Below are 22,654 nucleotides of genomic sequence, written 5' to 3'. Positions count from 1 at the left end.
ATATCTTTTTAGATTCTGTTACTTTCTACCTACCCATATCATTATATTTGAAGTGATTTCTTATAATCTGCATATAGTTAAGTAATGTTCTTTAATCTACTGTGCCAAAATCTATCATTGAATTTGTGTATTTAGACTTCTTACATTTAAAGTAAGAATTGATACATTAAGATTTAAGTCTCAACTTAATCTTTTGTTTTCTGTTTGTGCTTGGTTTTTTTAGCTTTTCTGTTTTCTTTTTCTTCCTTCCTGTGGGCCACCTGAACATTTTTAAGAATTCCATTTTTATTTATAGTGTTTTTAGTGTTATATATTTAGTTTTGAGTATTTTATATTTATAGCATTTTTAGTATATCTCTTTCTATAGCTTTTTTTAGTGGGTGCTCCTGGTATTACATTATGTATACATAACTTACAAGAGTCTACTGGTGTCATTGTTTACCAGTTCAAGTGAAGTATAGAAACCCATTATGTTCATCCTCCTCTGTGAATAATTGTCTTTAATATTTCCTCTACATACATTTAAAGTCATATCAGATGGTGACATAATGTTTACTTCAATCATCAAACATAATTTCAAAAATTCAAGAGGGAAAAAAAGCTCATTGCATTTACCTGTATATTTTCTTACCATGTTTTTTCTTTCTTCCTAATGTTACAAGGTTTTTTCTTTTACCATTTCCTTTCTATTTAGGAAACCTCCTTTAGACATTATTCTAAGATAGGTCTGGTAGCAACAAATTGTCTTTGTTTTCTTTCACTTGAGAGTGTCTTTTGATTTCCCTTTCATAGCTAAACAGTATTTTCGCAAGTGTAGGATTTTAGGCTAACAATTATTTTCTTTCAGCCCTTGAAAAAAATTATGCCACTACTTCTGTCATCCATGGTTCTCAATGAGATACCCACTGTTATGCAGAGTCTTCTTCCTCTATATGTAAGGTGTCATTTTTTCTCTGGCTGCTTCTTAGATTTTTCTTGTCTTTAGTTTTCAGAAGTTTAATTATAGTGTGCCTGTATTAGTGCATTCTCACACTGCTATGAAGAAATACCCAACACTGGGTAATTTATAAAGGAAGGAGATTTAATTGACTCAGTTCCACATTGCTAGGGAGGCCTCAGGAAACTTACAATCATGGCGGAAGGCAAAGGAGAAGCAGACACCTTCTTCAAAGAGTGGCAGGACAGAGTGAGTGCAAGCAGGGGAAATGCCAGATGCTTATAAACCCATCAGATCTCATGATATCCACTCACTATCATGAGAACAGCGTAGGAGAAACTGCCCCCATGATCCAATTACCTCCACCTGGTCCCGCCCTTGACATGTGGGGATTATATGGATTATGAGGATTACAATTCAAGATGAGATTTTGGGTGGGGACACAGCCAAACTATATCAGAGTCTATTCATAGATTTCCTTGGGTTTGTTCTATGTGGAACTCTTGCTTCTTGAATCTCCTTCTTGCTTGCTTCTTGAATTTCCTTCTTGCTTGCTTCTTGAATTCTTGCTTCTTGAATCTGTAAGTTTATTTCTCCTCACCAAATTTCAGAATTTTTAAGCCATTATTTTATCATGTAATTTTTCAGCCCCAACCCCTTTCTCTTCTCCTCATGATAACATGATTATTAGAACTTTTGTATAGTCCCACAGGTCCCTAAGACTCTGCTCATATTTTTGTCAATGTGTTTTCTCTCTGTTATTCAGATTGAATAATTTATATTGTCCTGTCTACCAAGTCACTGTTTCTTTCCTCTGTTTCCTACAATCTGCTGTTAAACCTATTCACTGACTGAGTTTTTGATTTGTTATTGTATTTTTCAGCTCTAAAATCTCCATTTGTTTCTTCTTTATATCTTCTGTTTCTTTGCTGAGACTTTTTAAAAATTTTATATATTTTTTATTGACATGGTCTCACTCTGTCTTCTAGGCTAGAGTGCAGTGATGTGATCAGAGCTCATTGCAGCCTGGACCTCCTGAGCTCAGGTGATCCTCCCACCTCAGCCTCCCGAGTAACTGGGACTACAGGCACGCATCACCACACCTGGCTAATTTTTTGTATTTCTTAAAAAGACAGGGTTTCGCCGTGTTGCCCAGGCTGGTCTTGAACTCCTGGCCTCAACTGACCCACCTGCCTCGGCTTCCCAAAGTGCTGGGGTTATAGGGTTGAGCTACAATGCCCGGGATCTTTGCTGAGACTTTATATTTCTTTGCTGATGATTTCTAGATTTTCATTTGTTTCAAGTGTGTGTGCGTAATTGATCATGGAAGCATTTTTAAGTGCTGCCTTAAAAGTATGATAATTCTAACATCTTTGTCCTCTCAGTATGAGCATCTATTGATTGTCTTTTTTTATTTGGTTTGAGATCTTCCTGATTCTTGGTAGGATGAGGGATTTTTTAATTAAAACTTGGGCACTTTTATATTATGTTATAAAACTCTGTATCTTACTTAAAGCTTCTGTTTTAGCTGCCTTTCTCTGACACCACTCCAGTTGGGGAAGGGTGGGGTGCTGCCTTGTTATGGCCAGGTAAAGGTAGAAATCCAATTTTCCAATTCAGCTTCCAGTGACAGTTGAGGTAAAGGCTTCTCATCATTGCTAAGTGAGGATGGAAGTTTCATCTCCCCACATGGTCTCCACTTGGTGGGGGTAGCATCATTACCACTGGATGATGGGGAAAGTCTTGACTCTCTACTAGGCCTTCTCTGACACCACCTCGTTAGTAAGGTAAACGGTGCTTCATTACTGCTGGGTAGGACTGGAAGTCCAAGCTCCTTGTGTGGTCAACACTGACACCACTGGAGAAGAGGGGCTTATTACTAGTTGATGAGAATGAATGCTGTGCACCTACTTGCCTTCTCTAACACCATTCTAGCAGAAGTGTTTGTACGCCTTGTGACATCCTCACAAGGGTAGAAGTCTGGGCTCAACACTTGGCTTTTGCTGGCATTGTTTGGGGTGGGGCTACAGTTTTTTTTATGGTATTCAGCTGTAGTGGAGGAGTTATTGTCTAAAAGCATTCTGTCTTGTTAGACAGCATCTTTCCTATCCATTGGTTAGAGAGAGTAGGCTTTTGTTGAAGCATTGTTTATACCTATTGGCATTTTCAGATTGTCTGCTTCTTCAGCTCCAAGTCTGTGATATATGACACAAAAATAAGCCCAGAGAACTTACCACCATGCTGTGACTTGTTCCCCAGGTCCCTAGCCAGTCTGCCTTCTCTTTATTATTCATAGTCTTCTTGCATTTATTTATGTGTAATGCCCAAGGTTTTTTAGTTGTACTTAATGGAAGAAGTAGGGCAAAATACATCTACCCCATCTACCTGGAAGCAGGTGTCCCACTGGCCTAATTTTTAACAACTAACCTGCATTAAAAAAAAAAGTTGGGGTGCCACAGAAAACATGATGTGAATAGAAAGTAATAGGACTGGGTTTTTGTTGTTATTGTTGTTTTATAAAATTACTGATACTGACTTATTCATACAAGTGCTAATTCCTCAAAATCAGTAAGTAAGTTATCCTTTGGAGATGATTCTGCTTCCAGACATTTTAAGAACTCTTTTGGATTTAATTTTAGGGAATGAATTGTGTTCTTTTGAACATTCTCAGTGGCGTAAATTGTAATCTTTTAAGGCGGTGTTTGATTTTTGGAAGCAAGCCCAGGTGGTTCAAGAGCCAAGATGGGTAATAAAACAGATGACCAAATTGAGTAACATAATATACTTCTTAGTCTAACACTCTTTTTTAAAAGACCAGTGTAAACCAAATCATTTTTACAGTGATAAAGCCATGTCTTTTATATTATACAAAACCTCCCAAATACTTCCAACTGTCACATAATAAGCCTGATTTGCTGTGGGATGAATTTTGCGTGAACAGTGCCATTTGCTATCAAATCAACAATTCTTTTCTGTGGTTTTTGACATAAATATTTTCTTGAGTCTTATAGATATTAGAGTTTTCCCTGTAAACTTTGACAGTTTTTTAGGGGGTCAACTTCAAAACAACATACTCCATCACTATTCTCCTCAAATACATGTTATTTTTTACAACCAACCTCCCCTTGAAAGTTCCAAACAAATGTCAAATTTTCTCTATTTCTTTTTACTATTCAAAATGTGTAGCACAGGCTTTACAGAAACCTTCATGTTCAAATTCCCCTTCAGTATGAGTCAGTGTTCTCATAGCTAACCCTCTGCATGAATAAGTCTAGTCTCTTACATTTTCTACATTTTCATCAGTTCTTTGAACTTCATCATGAACATCCTTATTACTTTTCTCAAGCCTTTGTGTCAGTCAAAAACAACTTCCTCTTTACAGTTCTTCTGAACCATTATTGTCCCTCTAGACGTCTTGTCATTTATGTTTGTTTAACTTTATTTAAAAAATTGTGTAATTCTTTGCTTTCTACAGCTGTCATCCCCCAACATCATTCATCACAGCCTATAGCCCAAGAGAGACAAAAAACTGCTGCTGCTGCTGCTGCTGCTGCTGCTGCTGCTGCTGCTGCTGACAGAATGACTTTACAGCATGTTCTTTTCATGCCCATTGTTTGTTTTGCCAAGTCATCTAAGAGCATGAGCTTAATTACTTCATACTAATAGATTACTAAATACAAAAGCATCATCCTATTTGCTTAACTGTAAAGCTCGAAGTCACATGCACAGCATCTAAAACAGATGATAGACCTAATTCACTAAGTAGGGAATTGCCTTTTGGCAAATTAAAGAGCTGCTGAAGAAATTGAATAATATATCCCCTCTCAACAACTTGATCCTTTTGTTCCTTTTCATGGTTCCTTTTCAATTCATGGTTCAACTAATGAGGGTGGGTGTCAATTTGCGGGGAAAGGGTGGCAGTATAATATAGTGTTTAAAAGGATGACCTTTGATAGACAGACTTGGTTCAAATGATGGTCCTGTCAGGTTACCAGTTGTATTACTTGGGAAATTTACTTAACCTCTTCCACCCTTAGTTTTGTCCTCAGCAAAATTGGATAATAAAAATTAACTCTTTAACACTATTGTGAAGTTTAAAGAGGTAATATGTATATGGTGTTTTTTGAATGTAAACACTCATTTACACTGAGTGTTTGGGTGATAGCTATTATTTATTAAATGCCAGTTACTGTGTCAGTCATTAAAAACTGTAAGTGGAATATGATGCTTGCTCTCAAAGAGTTCAAAATCAGCATAATCCTGAGCTCACATCCTGTCCTATCAGAAGAAAAAATATACCCGAAAAGTAAGTCTGAAGGCTATTACACCGGGAGTTCAAGGCTGCAGTGAGCTGTGATCACACCACTGTACTCCAGCCCGGGTGACAGAGTAAGACTCTGTCTCTAAAAATAAAAATTAAAACTCAATTCAAATAACAAAGGCTACTATAGTTCTCCAATATATAGCATTAGCTTTTCACCCTTGAATAGACTAGTACTACAATACTCTAATCAACAAAGTAATCCATAAGCCGTTATTAATTTTCTCATGTAGATTATATTTCATGGAACCAAGCTATGTTCTGGATCCTTCTAAGTTTGTCTGGTTGGAAAAATGCTTTGCTTATCTATATGATCACTTTCAATTAAACTGCCAGTTGTCACTTCCGCTGGTTCAATCACTGGCTGAAGACCCATGAATATTCTGCCAGTGGAAGCAGATATAAACTTAAAAATCAATTGATTTGTCAGTAGCCAGGCCAGTCACCCTCAGTCAGATAGTTCCATCCCCGGCTCCTCTGACTCCTGAAATCATTTTCTCTAGCTATGTAACTGGGCATGCCAGTGAGTTCATTCAGAGCACAGCGGCACAGGCCAGGCACTGTGGCTCCAGCCTGTAATCCCAGCACTTTGAGAGGCTGAGGCCGGTAGATCACTTAAGGTCAGGAGTTCAAGACCAACCTGGCCAACATGGTGAAACCCTGTCTCTACTAAAGATACAAATAATTAGCTGGGCATGGTGATGCAGGCCTGTAATCCCAGCTACTTGGGAGGCTGAGGCAGGAGAATCACTTGGACCTGGGAGACGGAGGATGCAGTGCACCAAGATCGTGCCACTGCACTCCAGCCTGGGCAACAGAAAAAAGACTCCATTGCCAAAAAAAAAAAAAAAATACATCAGATCAAAATGTGATACTGAGCTTATCATGGATGCCCTCTCCTCCAAACAAAAGAACACAATGCAACTTACACCCTCTGGAAAAAAAAGAAAAGATATTCCATGGCAGCAAGCAAGAGTTGAATTTGCAATAAGGAAAAACTCAACCACAAGGGTGTTCAATCTTCTAGAATGGCTGAAAAGGCTGTAATATCTTCTTTCATTAAGATTTCTGAGAAAGGAATAGATACAATAGAGAAATACAGATTTGCCCTTTATGAGATTATCTTAGTTGTATTTATGAGGTTATAGATCTGTAATCACTGGATATGCGTTGGACAGAGTTGGATTGATAATTGATTTCACATTGTGCTGGTATAGGCTGAAGCCCTTTTTTGCATCTTTTCCTCCCGTTTCTCATGTCTGAGATATCTTTACTGTTTTCAAATGTAAACAATTGTAAATTATACCAAGATAGTCAATTGGACATCTAAAATATAATCAAATGGTTGTTTATTTTGCCTTACATATTGCCAAATAATAATTTTTAATATTTTCTTTTGAAATTGTCTCTTGTTTGGAATCCAGCAATATATTTTTCCTCCGAAAATGATTTTTCATTATCACTGTAGTGTTTTTTATGTTGCTCTTCTTTAAAAACTTTAAAATAATTAAATTTAATCTCTTCCATGAATACTTATTTAGTAATTATCTTTTTATTACTCCAACCTAATGTTTTCATAGTAATCAAAAATCTTGATTAGTCAGGACATTTCACAAGCTTTCCTAGCTAATGAATTCAAAGATGAAATTCACTTTTGAATTCAAGTCACCTATCCTTAAAAGATCAAGAGGAAAGAAAATGAATTCAGGAAATAAATCCCCACGTCTTTCAATAGCAATGGGTGAAGTACTAAGCACAGCACTAAAGTATATGTTTAAAATTATTCATGATCAGCATTCATTTTCTATGTTAGACCTCCATGTTAAACCATTCTCAGTTTAGAAAGTCATATTCTGGCTTACCAGCTCACACACAAAACTGCTTGCTTGGTTGGTAGAAAAGACATCAGATAGAATGATGCAAGGAGCTGGTGCTAAAATGAAGGTGAGAAAACAGGAGTCAACAAAGAAGTACGGGTATGATCATATCATTTAAAGATGAGAGACCGCAGCAAGCATACCCTCTCTCCTCCACCTTTAAGAATTCAGAAATGATCATTATCGGTTTAAATAAAGGGTACTGATTAATCTCTCTGAAAGCTCATGACTAGATGATCTTCTGCAGAGAGAGCTCATTTCGAAGACGGTTCCATAGCTAGTGCCCCCACAGGAATTTATCACATGATTAATTTTTAATGTAACTTAGAGATTTCAAAGGCTGTATTTGAATAGTGGTGATAATTGATAAATATTGGTTTTACTCATCTGAACAAACTTACTTGCTTCAGAATCAGAAAACTGTTTCCATCATTTTCCCCATGGTGTTACATATATTAACATCTCTCTGTAACTCTCTGGTATATTTCAAGATGAAATACCAGATACAGCTCCCCTTTATTTTTAAGTTGTGACTTAATTTTCTTCCTGAGATTTTTCAAACTGAATTTTGTTCCTTTAAAGTGAGGTTAAAATTATCTCTGGCAAGCCAGCAGATGACTATGAATGTATTTAATGTGACCTTGCTCCAATATTAACATTTTCACAAACCACAGTAGGCAGACCCTTACTGTTTCTTCATTATCCTTTCTGGCCATGGCTGAGAGCCCAAATGGTGCCGCTTTACCAGAGAGGTATTCTGTACGTGCTTTCTACTTTAATCACATCCTTTCAGCACCATGAATCTTTGCCTGACAGATTATCTTCTCCACAGGCAGGCAGCCACATCCAGACGTTGATGGGGTCCCAAAGCCTTCAGCATCGCAGCCGGGAGCAGCAGCCATATGAAGGAAATATAAACAAAGTGACCATCCAGCAATTTCAGTCACCATTGCCTATTCAGATCCCCTCTTCACAGGCCACCCGGGGACCTCAGCCTGGACGGTGCTTAATTCAAACTAAAGGGCAAAGGAGTATGGATGGATATCCAGAGCAGGTGAGAAGTGTTTCTTTATTACTGAAAAATTTTCAGGTAAGAAAAGTCCAAAGAATCCATGGTTGGCCTTCCCTCATTAATGTGGTCCAGGACACAATGCCATCACCATGTTGAATGGGGTAGGGCCCTCTTTGTGGGGATTTTATCATTCTTTCCAGTGGTTAAGGACTACAACATATAGGAATTTATGGTTGGTAAAATACCCATTTTACAAAAGGAAAAATTGATGGGGCAGAATAGTTTTTCCAGTACCATCCTACACCCTTTCCTACCCACTCCTAACTCCAATTTAGCTCTACAGTACAGATTTTGAACGTTATAAAGGACTTCAATGGATTAGGTATATTTACCAAGTCTGCTGTTGAAACCTTCAGTGTGAAAGTAAACTATATTATTTCCCCCATCTGTGGGAATATCTTTTAAAAGTCCTATCTTCTGATTGTTGAATGGTGCAGAGATAAAGCTTTGCTATTAAGATAATTATAAAGAACAGTTAGAAGGGAAATGTTTCTGACATGCTTCAAAAGTTACTGATAACTGCCATGTAGCAAAAAGAATTGCGCTCTTCAAACCTATCTAAAATTAGGATTTGCTTTTCCATTGTAGTATCTGTTTTAGTTCCTTAGGACTGGAAAACTGAGTGGGATTGCATCTATTGAACTATATTAATCTTAGAAAGTAAAACATGAAGGTCTTAATACACTCTTAAAATTAATTTCTCTTATTTCATTATTCAGATAGATAGGCAACATTCCTACTGACTTTTCTAACTTTTAATATGGTCTATAAAAGCTTCATTTTATTATTACTTACCAAAGTTTTTCATATCACCCCACCTGACTTTCTAAACATATCAAAATTAACTTCATTCTCCAGATTTTCCCTTTATATTGTTAAGAGCCATTTATCATTTGGATTCCAAGGGCTTTAAACATCTCCTGTATTTCTTAATATCCTTCTTGAAGCCTAGATTACGTACTAATCATTCTCAGAATCGTAGGTGCATTGTAAAGATAATCTTCTCCCTCTCCTGCCTTAATCTAGGTCAAGTGTTGAATTTAAGGTATCATAAACCAGACAGGTGCCTTTAATCAGATAATGATATGGGGTTTTTAATTCTCCAGATACTCTTAAAAGTTAATACAATTTTAAATTATGCTTTACCAAAGGCATCTTAGGAGGTTAAAAAATTATTCATAGATATGACTTGCCCACAAGTATCATAACTCAAACCAGTTCTCTGATTTAGTTATTCTTATTAACAGCTACATGGTTTTTTCCTCCCAGAATCAATGCATTTGAAAACGCACTGAGATTAATGCTATCTGTTTTCACCTACATTGAAAAGTAGGTTTAGTGTTAGCATGCAGTTATTCTGAACACCCTAAATTTAAAGGCTATTTTATGTGCCACATTTTCTTAATCCAATCTATCATTGTTTGACATTTGGGTTGGTTCCAAGTCTTTGCTATTGTGAATAATGCCGCAATAAACATCCGTGTGCATGTGTCTTTATAGCAGCATGATATATAGTCATTTGGGTATATACACCATGGAATACTATGCAGCCATAAAAAATGATGAGTTCATGTCCTTTGTAAGGACATGGATGAAATTGGAAACCATCATTCTCAGTAAACTATCACAAGAACAAAAAACCAAACACCACATATTCTCACTCATAGGTGGGAATTGAACAGTGAGATCACATGGACACAGGAAGGGGAATATCACACTCTGGGGACTGTGGTGGGGTGGGGGGAGGGGGGAGGGGTAGCATTGGGAGATATACCTAATGCTAGATGACGAGTTAGTGGGTGCAGCGCACCAGCATGGCACATGTATACATATGTAACTAACCTGCACAATGTGCACATGTACCCTAAAACTTAAAGTATAATAAAAAATAAATAAATAAAAAATAAAAAATAAAAAAATAAAATAAATAAATAAATAAATAAAGGCTATTTTAATACTATTTCCCCAAAAAATGTAAATTATATAAAGTTTGGCTAGTAAGAGGATTACTAAGTTTTAAAGTTTACACATGTATTGAGTTTAGAACATTATGATTATTTCAGAAAAAATGTATTTATAGTAGCTCTCAAATGTTTTCATTCACAGCTTGATAACATCAAGTACATTTCAAACTGAGAGATAAAATTTAAGCATTCAATTGAATGCTTGAACCTGTCTGAACTATAACTCAGAATTGTAGAACTGCCTATATGTTAAGGAAGGGACTTAAATATAACACCTTTTGGTGTCCCAGTTTTTTCTGCCTTGGTTTCAGGCTGAAATGGTTTTAGATGTATTGTACATTTCAAAATAGCTAGAAGTGAGGACTTGGAATGTTCTCAACATAGAGAAATGATAAATACTCGTGGTGATAGGTATCCTAAATGCCTTGACTTGATTACACGTTCTGTGCATGTGACAAAATATCACATGCACCCCATGAATATATACAAATATCATTATGTATCAATAAAAAAGACTTTGGAGTGAAAGAAAGCCTAAAGGCATTTAAACAACCAGTTCTGGTCCCCAAACTATGTTACCTGTCATCCCGTTATAAACCTTGAGTCAGTTTCTTAAAGCTGTTTTCACAATTGGCCAGCTCATATTGGCACATTGTCATGTGCTCCTCTTCCCAACAGCACCTTCAATGACATCATATTAATAGATTGAAGTTGTGGGAAAAATTATACCAGGAACATCAGCAAACACTCCGAATTAGGGCGCTCTCCAAACCCCAACCAGCTGTTTATTAATTATTTTCCAGCACACCACTGACTACTACCCTGATTTCTTTCATCTCTTTTTCTTTTTCTAACCTCTCCACTTCTTCATTTAGCTTAGTGTTCAAGAAAGAGATACTAGGACTAGGTCTCAGAATTTGGAGTTCTAGTTTCATGTTTATGTTTATTAGCCACTTGTCCTTGGCCAAGTTGTTAACTCTTCCTGAGCGTCTGTTTCTCTCCTGATCAAATGAGAACATTGCTACCCACCAACAACATTCAAAAAGAATTTGTCAGAGTCAAATAATACAGTTCTACATATATACACACACACACACACACACACACACACACACACACACACACACTCCCCGTAAGCTTAGCACCGAGGGTATAGAAACAGAACACAGTAGAAATAGAATATTTTACGAATTCAAATATTTGAAGAAACTTAATGATTATCAGTCCCAGCCTCCTTCATCTACAAATAGAAAAACAAACCAAGAAACATTAAAAGAGGCTGAAAGGTTATATATTTCACTCTCATAATGAAACTATTTCATGTGTGTTTTACTTTCCTAAGTTATATTTCTTTTGAAAATTCAGACCTTTTTAATAAGTGTATATGGCTGTGTGTTTTAAAAGAAGACTTTTATTCCAAATTTAACCAGGAAAAAAATGGAGAACACTTAAAACATGTAAAGACTTTATGGAGATTCACATGAAAATTATGGAGTAGTGATTTAAGTGCAAAGAGCAGTGAGGTAACATAAAATTTCTAATGTAGATTTGGGGCATATAAATCAAAACAGTCTATTTTAATAAGACATTTCTAGTGGTGCTATAAAAGAGCCATAAAGAGAAAAGCAAAGTTCAACTTAAATTATCTAACAACAATGGTAAATTTGGTCAGGTACAATATGGAAAAAACCTAAATTATTCAACATTTTTAAGAGCAAGGAGACACAGTAAACGTGGTACAAAGAAAGTCTACTCAGTATAATACAACACAATAATTTCTGTTAAAGTAAAGCTTGGAAACTTTAGTTAAACAGTAGTCACTTATTGAAATACTACAGGTAAAACAAAATCTGATTACAGTGAATACACATTTTTTTCATTCAGGAAAAGGAAATCTGAATGAAAATAGCAAAGAAAGGGACAGCAGTTACCATATATTAAGCACCTGCTATGTGTTTTACACTCCATTTCTCACACACAGGTCTGGCATCAGAGGCATGTGACCTGTAGAGTTGCATAAGGTCCTGCACTTAAAAGGGCCCCACATTTGGATTAATGCCCTGCTGTCACCATCTTGTAATTCTTAATAGTTGTTGATCAAGGAGCCCACTTTTTCATTTTGCATCAGGCCCAACTAATTATATAACCGGTCCTGCTTACATATACTATTTGATTTAATCCTCATAATAATCTTATTTTCTTTTTACAAGTGAAGAAACCAAGACAGAGAGAAAATAATTTATGGAAAGTGTAATTGGCCAAGCTGGAATTTTAAGTCAGGTTTTTTTCTGACCCCAGTCCAAGTCCTGTGTCCTAATCTTACTGTAAAATTCACCACATGATCTCAATGCCCTCTCTGTCAAATGATATTAATTAAACCTGCCTGAACTATAACTCAGAATTATAGAACTGCCTTATGGAGTGTTCAAGTGAACTCACATGAATACTTCCAATTGCTTTGAAAAGAAAAAGCTACTGAACAAATGGAAACTTTTATTGTTAATGAAAACATACCTCTGTATCCCTTAATGTCACCCAAAGAACTAGTGTATTTTTAACCTGATTAAAATAAGTTCCATGTGGAAATGAACATATATAATAAGTGCCAAAACTGACGACATTGAATGAATTAGAATGAGTGTCATTTGTTACGTAAGCGGAGTATTGAACTTTGTTTAACCATAAAGAAGCATTTAGTAAGCTTTGAGGCTCCTCTTCAGTGATAAAACCATCTAAACTTTCAAACTACCCATCACAATAAAAAGGACAAAATATTCAAGAACTCTAGAAACCTAAACTTCTGGTTTAATGCACTTATTTTCATGTTTATTTTTCAGAAATAATGAGTATCAAGTCTGTTTTCAACTCTAGGTTTAAATTAAATACATGGAAGTTATGTTTCAACTATAAAATGTTACCCAGATTCAATGTATTAATTTCCGTAGACTATAAATCTGACTTCAAATAATATCTGCAGCAAAAACCATGTGCATGTCACCTGAAGTTCACTATCAGGGGATTTTACTTGAAAAGGAGATTTTAAGGCATAAACCGTTTAGATTACTTACAAACATAATAGAGGGTAAGAGTCAGAGTTGCATTAAGTAGTGAACTGAATAAAACAGCCAGAAAGTGAAGGTTTGACTCCCATTTCACATGGAAAACCCTTCATCAGAATATTCATCCTATTAGATCTCTCCTTTGTGTCCCAGTGTAACTGAAGAAGCTTAAAGATCCCATCCGCCTTATCCTCCCCTTCACAATATGGTAATGCTTTATATAAATTGTTCTTAACCGCAGCTGCAGAATCTGTTGAGGGGCTTTAAAAAACACTGATGTCTTGCTCTCATTCCCAGATAAACTGATTTTAATAGCCTGCATGTGACCTGGGCAATGAGACTTTTGAAAACTCCCCAAGGTGATTCTATTGTGTAGCCAAGGTTGAGGAGCACTGCTTTAGATGTTCTATAGCTCAACAATTTATCAGCTGAATAATATATTGAGAATATCACTATTTAAAAGCATACATAAGTTGCCCATAAGCTGTTGGATATTTTTAAAAGAAACTAACATCAGCTTTGTTTCTCCCTTTTGCAAATGTATAATACAAGACACAGTATATTTAAATAAGTAGATAGTATAGATGCCAAAGCAGAAATAAGAAGGAAAAACATCAGCATGATGCTTCAAACCTTTCAAAACCCTTTTATGTATTCACTGATTTAATTTAATTGATAATGCTGTGATATAGGTAGAGCAGTTTCCATTTTATAGACTACAAAACTAAGACTAAGATAAGTTCAATGTCTTGCCTGTGGTCACACAATGCAGAAGCTGGGCTGGGATTAGAACCCAGTCTCATGAGTCTACCACATTACATGCTGCAGCCTGCGTCACATGTCAAGAGTAAATTGACACTGGAAGAGTGAAACGATGGAAAAGTCAAGAGTAGCCAAGCACACAAGTCAAGAGTAAATTCACATTGGAAGAGTGAAACGATGGAAAAATGCACGCTTCACTCCATGTCTGCCCTGGACAAGGGGACCTCCCTAACATATCAAAATGGCAGGAGCCCAACCAACCTAACACATCAGAATAGCAGGAGCTCCATGGCTGTCTCCTGCCAGTGCCTGCAAGTATACATGCAAATTAAAGTTTGTGCCTGAAAGAGAACTTCTAAGCTCACATTAGAATCAGCCTCAGAGAGTTATAAAAAATGATATGCATCCATCATATTTAAGGGAAAAAAAGTTCCAAAACATACTCACAAGGAGATGCTGTAGTCTATCCTGGAAGAAATCACTTTAATACTTAATATTATGTGGAATACATAAAACAGTTAGCTGAGAGACAGGATTTCAGACATCTCTTTAGATTAGATGCTCTGGTCAACTGCCCAAAGAGCACTCAAGAGTTCCAGGGGAGGACTTCATTTATTGTGTGCAGGTGAAGAAAACTACATTCTGCTGAGTGGTGTAAGAAGAAACATTTGGAGATATTTGTTTTATTTAAATTATAAATTTTTTAATTAAAAGGGAATAGTTCAGTAAAGGTATTTGTAAAATAGGTATTAATGTAGTTTTAATCTATGTTATTTACTCAAGTTATTTCAGGGACATCCTGTGCCTTATCCTGTCCCACTTAAAGAATTGCTATTTGTGAATATTTCCCCCATAGAATTTTATTCTCCAGTCATCAAAGTAATGCTTCAGTTCTGAATTTGTAATTCATAGTTTGACACAGAGAATGTGTGACTCAACATCAGAAATTCTATCAATTGACTTTATAAGTTGTGTGCAGTCATATGGTAGAATGCAGTAAACATTGCAGTGGGAATAAAAAGATTTATTTCAGTGTTGCACTAAATACATATTATCTTGTTGGCTTCCTTAAGTCCAAAATGAAGGAAATGAAATGACTAATCTTTAAAATGTATTTCCAGACTAAAAATGCATTTGAGTTTCTGTTTCCTAGATACATACAGAATCAGCTAATTTTTTCTGAAAGACCTAGAAAGTGCTACATCAGGGGATTTTATTAGTCAATCTTGATACCAGTACATCTTTTTTTTTTTTTTTTTTTGAGACAAAGCCTCTGTCACCCAGGCTGTTGTGCAGTGGAGCAATCTCACCACAGCCTCCGCCTCCTGGATTCAAGCAATTCTCCTGCCTCAGCCTCCCGAGTAGCTGGGATTACAGCATGCTCCACCACACCCAGCTAATTTTGGTATTTTTAGTAGAGATGGAGTTTCGCCATGTTGGCCAGGCTGGTCTCGAACTCCTGGGCTCAAGTGATCCACCCACCTCAGCCTCTCAAAGCTCTGGGATTACAGGCGTGAGCCATCGCACCCAGCTGACCAGTACATCTTTTGGAAAGATTTAACTAGGAATTTTAGCTGGATTTGAATCTTTCATTCACAAGAGGAAAAGATTTGAATATAGAAGAATTTGTATTTCAAAAAATATTAATTATCCTTGAATATTAACATGTATACATTTTTATAATCACTGTTTCCTTTTTGAGCCTATTTCATGGGCTTATTAGAAATTTTGGAAAATGCAGAGAAATTTTATGTGTATTTTGTATGGCTAAGTAATGTACATAATGTAAGTCAAAATGATAAATTATAATAGCTTATTATTGCATAGCACTCTTTATCATAAAACTGCTGTTATATAATAACCCATAAAACCAGGAGCTAAAAGTAGCAGTAACTTTAATTTCAAGCTTAATTTACATACCATGAAGCATTCTTTCTGCTTTTGTCAAGTCCTATCGTCAAATCTCCATCCTCATCTCATCTGACCTCTCAGCCATGTAGTTTGACCTTTTTCTCCAAAATTTGTATCCCCAGCCTTCGTCTCTCTCCTTCACTCCAGAAGTTTATATGCAATTAGCTACTTGTTGACATCTCATCCTGGATGTCTGATGAGTTTCTTAAACTTAGCATGGTTTTAGAAAACCACTTTCTGCTGCTAACTCTACCAAACCTACTTCCCCATTTCAGTTAATGGCCTATCACCCTTTTGATATGACCAAACGTCCTTGATTCCCCTTCCTCACAGCCTACACTCGATCCACAGCAATTTCATCAAGGTATGTCTTGAACCCACCACTTCTCACCACCCACACAGCTACCATCTTAGTTGGCCGTAACCTCACACCTGACTACTTCAAAAGCTTCCATATTGCTTTCTCTCCTTCCAGTTTACCTCCTTTTGTCTATTCTCCACTACTAAAGTGATCTTTTTTAATAAACATAAATTATATTACACCATTCTTCCTCTTAAAATGCTCTAGTGGCTTTCAACATTTCTGAATAAATTTTAAATCCTTGCTATGGTATAGTGTCCCTGCAGATCTAGCCCCACCTTCCTCTCCTTCTATTCTTTCTTTAGCTCTGTCATGATGACCTTGTTTTTTAACAGCTTTATTGATATAATTTATATACAGTAAAGTTCATCTGCTTAAAGTGTATAATTTATTGTTTTCATTACATTTGTACAGTTGTGTAACTATCACGATAATCTAACTTTATGACATTTTCATCATTCAAAAAAAAACTTTGCATCCTTGAGCAGTCACTTTCCATACTCCCTCCAGCCCTAGACAACCACTCATCTACTTTCTGTCTCTATATATTTGCCTATTCTGGACAATTAATATGAATGGGATCATACAATCCATGTATTTTTGTGATTTGCTCCTTTCACTTAGCATAAGGAACTGAATGTAGCATGTATCAGTATTTCATTCTTTGTCATTGCTAAATGATATTCCATTATATGGATATACCACATTTTGCTTATGCATTTATCAGTTGATGGTTGATGGACATTTGGGTTGTTTCTACTTTTTGGCTATTAAGAATAGCACTGCTGTGAACATTAATGTACAAATTTGTGTGGAGATATATGTTTTCATTTTTCTTGGGTAGATACATAGAGATGAAATTGCTGAGTCATATGGTAATTATGTTTAGCATTCTGAGGAACTGCCAAATTCTTTTCTAAAAGTGGTTACAACATATTAATTCTGAACAGCAATGAATGTGGGTTCCACTTTTTCCACATCCTTACCAGTACTTATTATTGTTTGTCTTTTGTACTGTAGTCATCCTGTTCATTAGTATCTCATTGTCATTTTGATTTACATTTCTCTAATGACTAATGATATTGAGTATATTTTCATATACTTTTTGAATGTTTATATATCTTCTTTGGAGAAACATCTTTAAAAATATTTTGCCTATTTTTAAATTTGGATGTCTTTTTATTATTGGATTGTAAAAGTTATCTATATATTCTGGATATACAACCCTAATCAGATATATCATTTGCAAATATTTTCTCTCATTCTGTGGGTTTTCTTTTCACTTTTTGATGGTCTTCTTTGAAGCACAAAAGTTTTTAGTTTTTATGAAGTCCAACATATCAATCTCTTATATCGTCTTTGGTTTCATATTTAAGAATCATTGCCTAATCTAAGGTGATGAACTTTACTCCTTTTATATTTTCATCAAAGGGTTTTATAATCTAGCTCTTATGTTTCAGCCTCTGGTCTACTTTACGTAACTTTTGTGTATGGTGTGAGATATGAGTACAGATTTATTCTTCTGCATGTGGGTATCTTGTCCCAGCACCATTTATTGAAAGACTCTTCTCCCAGTGAATTACCTTGAACCCTTTGTCAAAATCATCTGACTATAAATGTTAGGATTTATTTCTGGAGTCTCTATTCTATTAAACTGATCTATGTTGTTTCTTGACGTATGCCCTAAATCCATCTTTAGGGCATTTATGATTGCTGTCCCCTTTGCTTGGGATAGTGTTTCATTTTTCTTATTGTTCATTGTTTGATCTTTGGCATCATTCACATTTCTGCTGAAATGTGACATACTCAGAGAGGGTTTTTTTACCTACTCTATCAAAAATAGCTGTTTCCTGAGGCAAGAATAAGCTTAAAATAAATAAATAAGTAGAATAACTCCTCACTCCATTTCAATTACTCTCTACTACCTTTCCTGCTGTTTTCCACAGTTCATCCCACTATCTGAAATTACTCATTTGTTGTTTATGTTTGCTATCTATCTTCCTCATTAGAATGTAAGTTCTTTGAGGTCAAGGATATTTTTATCTGCCTGGTACTTAGTAGGGAATCAATAAATATTTGTGGAATAAAGTCATAAATCATTATTTTGGCAACAGTTTTTATTTTCAAAGCTACGACATTTTTCCAGAGTAGTTTATTTCAAAGTCATTGATAATTGAGGTACTCTTTGAATAACTGACATTCCTTCTAAAACTCATCATGTATTTTAACAAGGAGTCATCGTATCCTTTTTATTAAGGAAGGCAGGGAGAATTTTAGCCTTTATTCTTATTTATTTATTTATTTACTTATTTATTTATTTTAGTGAGAGGGCTCACCCAGGCTGGAATGCAGTGGCACAGTCATAGCTCACTGCAGCATCAAACTCCTGGTCTCAAGTGATCCTCCTGCCTCAGCCTCCTGAGTGTCTAGGACTACAGGTGTGCACTACCATGCCAAGCTAATTTTTGTAACAATCCATTTTATAAAAAAAGCCTTTCCAAAATAAGACCCAGTATTGTAATTAGAGTAAGATTAACACAGACCAGAAGTTATCAAGTAAAGTAGAATTATGGAAGCAGACTCTGAAAGACCATTGATTGCACTACTACAGCATATGTTTTCGGCCAAACCATTCATTCTTTAAAACCAGTCTCTTAAAAGAAAACTGAGTCTGGCGTGGTGGCTCACAACTATAATCCAAGCACTTTGGAAGGCTGAGATGGGAGAATTACTTGAGCCCAGGAGTTCAAGACCTCATCTCTACAAAGAAAATTTTAAAATTAGCCAAGCATGGTGACATGTGCCTGTAGTCCCAGCTACTCCAAAGACTGAGATGGGAGGCAGAGGCTGCAGTGAGCCAAAATTATGCCACTGCACTCCAGCCTGAGAAACAGCAACACCTTATCTCAAAAAAATAAAAAATAAATTAAAAGAAAATTAAAATAATGGTTCTCATTAAATAAGCTATTTATTAGCTTCCTAGACCTAATCTTTTACTAGAACACTGCATTTCCTCTTTGCTGATCCTCTTTAGTTTCAGACTGCTTCCTGGATGTAAGGTATTCTGTCCTCTTACATTTTATGGCTTCTTTGGGCCTTAGCAGGCAGGTGGAACTACTTATATGTGAGAGGAATACTCTCTCTGACATGCTTTATGAGACCCAGTAGTCACAATACAACCTATTAGCCATACCTTGGCATGCCCAAGAGCAGTCTAGCCTCAGATCAGAATTTATGTTTGTTTGTCACATTTATAAAACTACAGTGTCATCATTATTTCTCTTATTAAAAAATATTAAGGCAGTTCTTCATACACTTGGCACATGTGAAATTTGTTTCTCTTAGATTTTTAGTGCCTTCCAGATTTACAATAATATAAAATAGATATAGTCACTACCTTGAAAGAGAACAACTGGAAACTACTCTCAGCAATTTACTTTGTAAATTAAACCTGTTACATTTGTTTCCTTTGAGTTTTATAGTGGCCTGGAGAAAGCCAGAACTGCATATACCTTCTGCATATTATGTTGTGGCAATATGAAATGTTCACATTAGAAAGATATAACCCCAATTTTAAATAATATAATTGGAAATGCATAGAAACATTGAAAAACACAAAAGAAAAAGTTTTCATCATATTGGTTGCTTTCTTCTCATTTTCTAATTAATAAATAATAACAAAGAGATCAACTAGCACACTAAGGCTAAAAATATTTCTTTCAGCTACATCAGGCTATTATAAGTTTATATTCATAAACTAGGATCAATATAAAAATACAAAGTATTATAAACTGTAAATTCTACCACCTATGATAACTAGTTTTAACAAATCTAGCTCAATTGAAGGAAAAGTTATAATTAAACATCTTTAAAATAAAGTAAGGGACAGTACTTATAGTACATTTACTCATAATTTAGAAACTATTCATTAATGACTACATAAAAATCACATTAGTGCATAGTTTTTCATCTTTGTGTTGCCAGTAAACTATCTAATATTTAAACATTATATTTACTATTATGAAATATGACAGTGAATTAAGTATAGGATTATTAAACAGACAAACCTAATTGATCCAGGTTCCAGTGACAATATGTGCTAATTAAGTCAGAAATAGGACTCAGTTTGCCTTGAACTAAGAGGTAGGGATTGAAGATAGCTCACAATAAAAATGTAAAGAGGGTTTTGGGCATTTACATTTGCCATAAGCAAATTAATAGGCTAAGCAAGAATTCTGGGGGTAAAAATGGGCTACTTAAGAAAGCAAATGTCTACAATCACTTTTAAGAATTCTTCCAGTATGTAGCTATGTAAATACAAAATATATGCCAAAGTGTGTCATCTTATGTTTTTTCTTAACTCTTTATTAATCTTTGGCCTGCTAACCTTTCGTAACACTTGGTTCACCTAATACTTACTCTGTACTTAAAAGTTGTAAACGAGTTGGGCACAGTGGCTAACACCTGTGATCCCAGTGCTTTGGGAGGCCAAGGTGGGAGAATCACTTGAGGACAGGAGTTTGAGACTATCCCGGGCAACACAGCAAGACTCTATCTCTAGAAAAAGAAACAAACTGAAATTATTCAGACATGGTGGCATACACCTGTAAGTCTCAGCTAGTTGGGAGGCTGAGGCAGGAGGATACTTTGAGCCCAGGAGTTCAAGTGAACTGATTGCAACACTGCACTATAGCCTGGGTGACAGAGTAAGACCTTGTCACTAAAATAAATAAATAAGTAAATAATAAAAAATAAAGTTACAAAGTGTTTTTTCTTTATGTAACCAATGTATACTGCCTCTTGGTCCGAAATCTTTCAATTATCTGGGATACCCTGTCCCACTTTACCTGGAGAACTAACATTTTTACCATAGCCCACATACACATCTCCTGCTCAGGGTCTCCAGGAATTCTTAGGTTTGTTAGAGTTTCTCTAGGTCATCCCTGGCACTGATGTCATTTCTGCTGAGTTCTTGATCTACACTCTTTTTATTAACTTCTATTATTGCTGTCATTTTTACTACAGCCTTATCCCAAGGCGGACCCTACTCCTAATGCCATCATTCCCCCATACTACTATAAAACAAAAGTCATGTTTAATAGACTTTCATTGATGATTTGGGATGTTGGGGAGGTAATATAACAGAACATTAGAATGTTTGCCCTTGTGTTGCGTATTGGCCATTCTCTTTCCCTAGCAATGTCTCCATATTGTTGACCTCTTTCTTTAACTAGACCTCATCACACTATTCTCCCCTTTCTTCTAAGGTTCCCAACTCCTACTCCAGGAGCTGCTGCTAGACTTGAAACTCTTCACTGAGCATTTCATTTTTCTTTTTTTTACCCTCACGCAAGCTGTGGCTACTTTCTCAAACTAAAAGATCTAATATTCCTAAACAAAGAATTATCTAACAAGGAGATGAATTATTCTTCTCTACTACAAAGCAGGCACAATTTATTTAAATAGCCATATTTTCTTTCACTCTACATTTTAAAGTTTTGTTTCACTTATTCAGACACTCCTTTCTTTCTTTTTTTTTTTTCACTTTTTTAGCAACAAATTTTTTTTTAAATTATACTTTAAGTTTTAGGGTACATGTGCACATTGTGCAGGTTAGTTACATATGTATACATGTGCTATGCTGGTGCGCTGCACCCACTAACTCGTCATCTAGCATTAGGTATATCTCCCAATGCTATCCCTCCCCCCTCCCCCCACCCCACCACAGTCCCCAGAGTGTGATATTCCCCTTCCTGTGTCTATGTGATCTCATTGTTCAATTCCCACCTATGAGTGAGAATATGCGGTGTTTGGTTTTTTGTTCTTGCGATAGTTTACTGAGAATGATGATTTCCAATTTCATCCATGTCCCTACAAAGGACATGAACTTATCATTTTTTATGGCTGCATAGTATTCCATGGTGTATATGTGCCACATTTTCTTAACCCAGTCTATCATTGTTGGACATTTGGGTTGGTTCCAAGTCTTTGCTATTGTGAATAATGCTGCAATAAACATACGTGTGCATGTGTCAGACACTCCTTTCTAATCAACCTGAATACATGTGCATTTATGGTTGATAGCTAAGATAATGCATAGTATTTTAAGTGTTTATAAGACTTTTAACTTTTAAAAATGGCTAATCAAAATTTAGTCCTGTACTTGGTAACAAATAAGTACTTGCTAATATCTTCTTGCCCGGGTAATTTCAAGCGAGTTTCCATCATAACTGATGCATATAGAAACATTAAACATTTTGTCAAAGTTTATATTGTCTTTTGTGTATCAACTCAACATAGGCTAACCCTAAGAAATCAAGTGAAATGTGAATCTTTTCTACTGAAATACAGTTATTTGAAAATATTTAGCTTTGATAACTATTTACTTAC

At 35.7% G+C, this 22,654-nt stretch overlaps 1 protein-coding gene across 6 annotated transcripts in view; it reads left to right on the top strand.

Moving 5' to 3' along the window:
• LRRC7 (leucine rich repeat containing 7) overlaps positions 1-22,654 on the top strand; it is a 571,260-nt gene that overhangs the window by 500,220 nt on the left and 48,386 nt on the right. For all 6 annotated transcript variants that reach the window (XR_010153504.1, XM_063800431.1, XM_063800437.1 and 3 more), the window contains one exon: positions 7,968-8,189. Coding sequence is in view for 5 of the 6 variants with exons in the window: in XM_063800431.1 (XP_063656501.1) it covers positions 7,968-8,189 (222 nt within the window). In the remaining variant the exon portion in view is untranslated. The remainder of the gene's footprint in view (positions 1-7,967; positions 8,190-22,654) is intronic.

This window comes from Pan troglodytes, chromosome 1, assembly GCF_028858775.2.
Source record: "Pan troglodytes isolate AG18354 chromosome 1, NHGRI_mPanTro3-v2.0_pri, whole genome shotgun sequence".
In the NCBI taxonomy this organism is placed as follows: domain Eukaryota; kingdom Metazoa; phylum Chordata; class Mammalia; order Primates; family Hominidae; genus Pan; species Pan troglodytes.
Note: the sequence above shows the minus strand (reverse complement) of the source record. Positions and strands in the feature narration are given on the sequence as shown.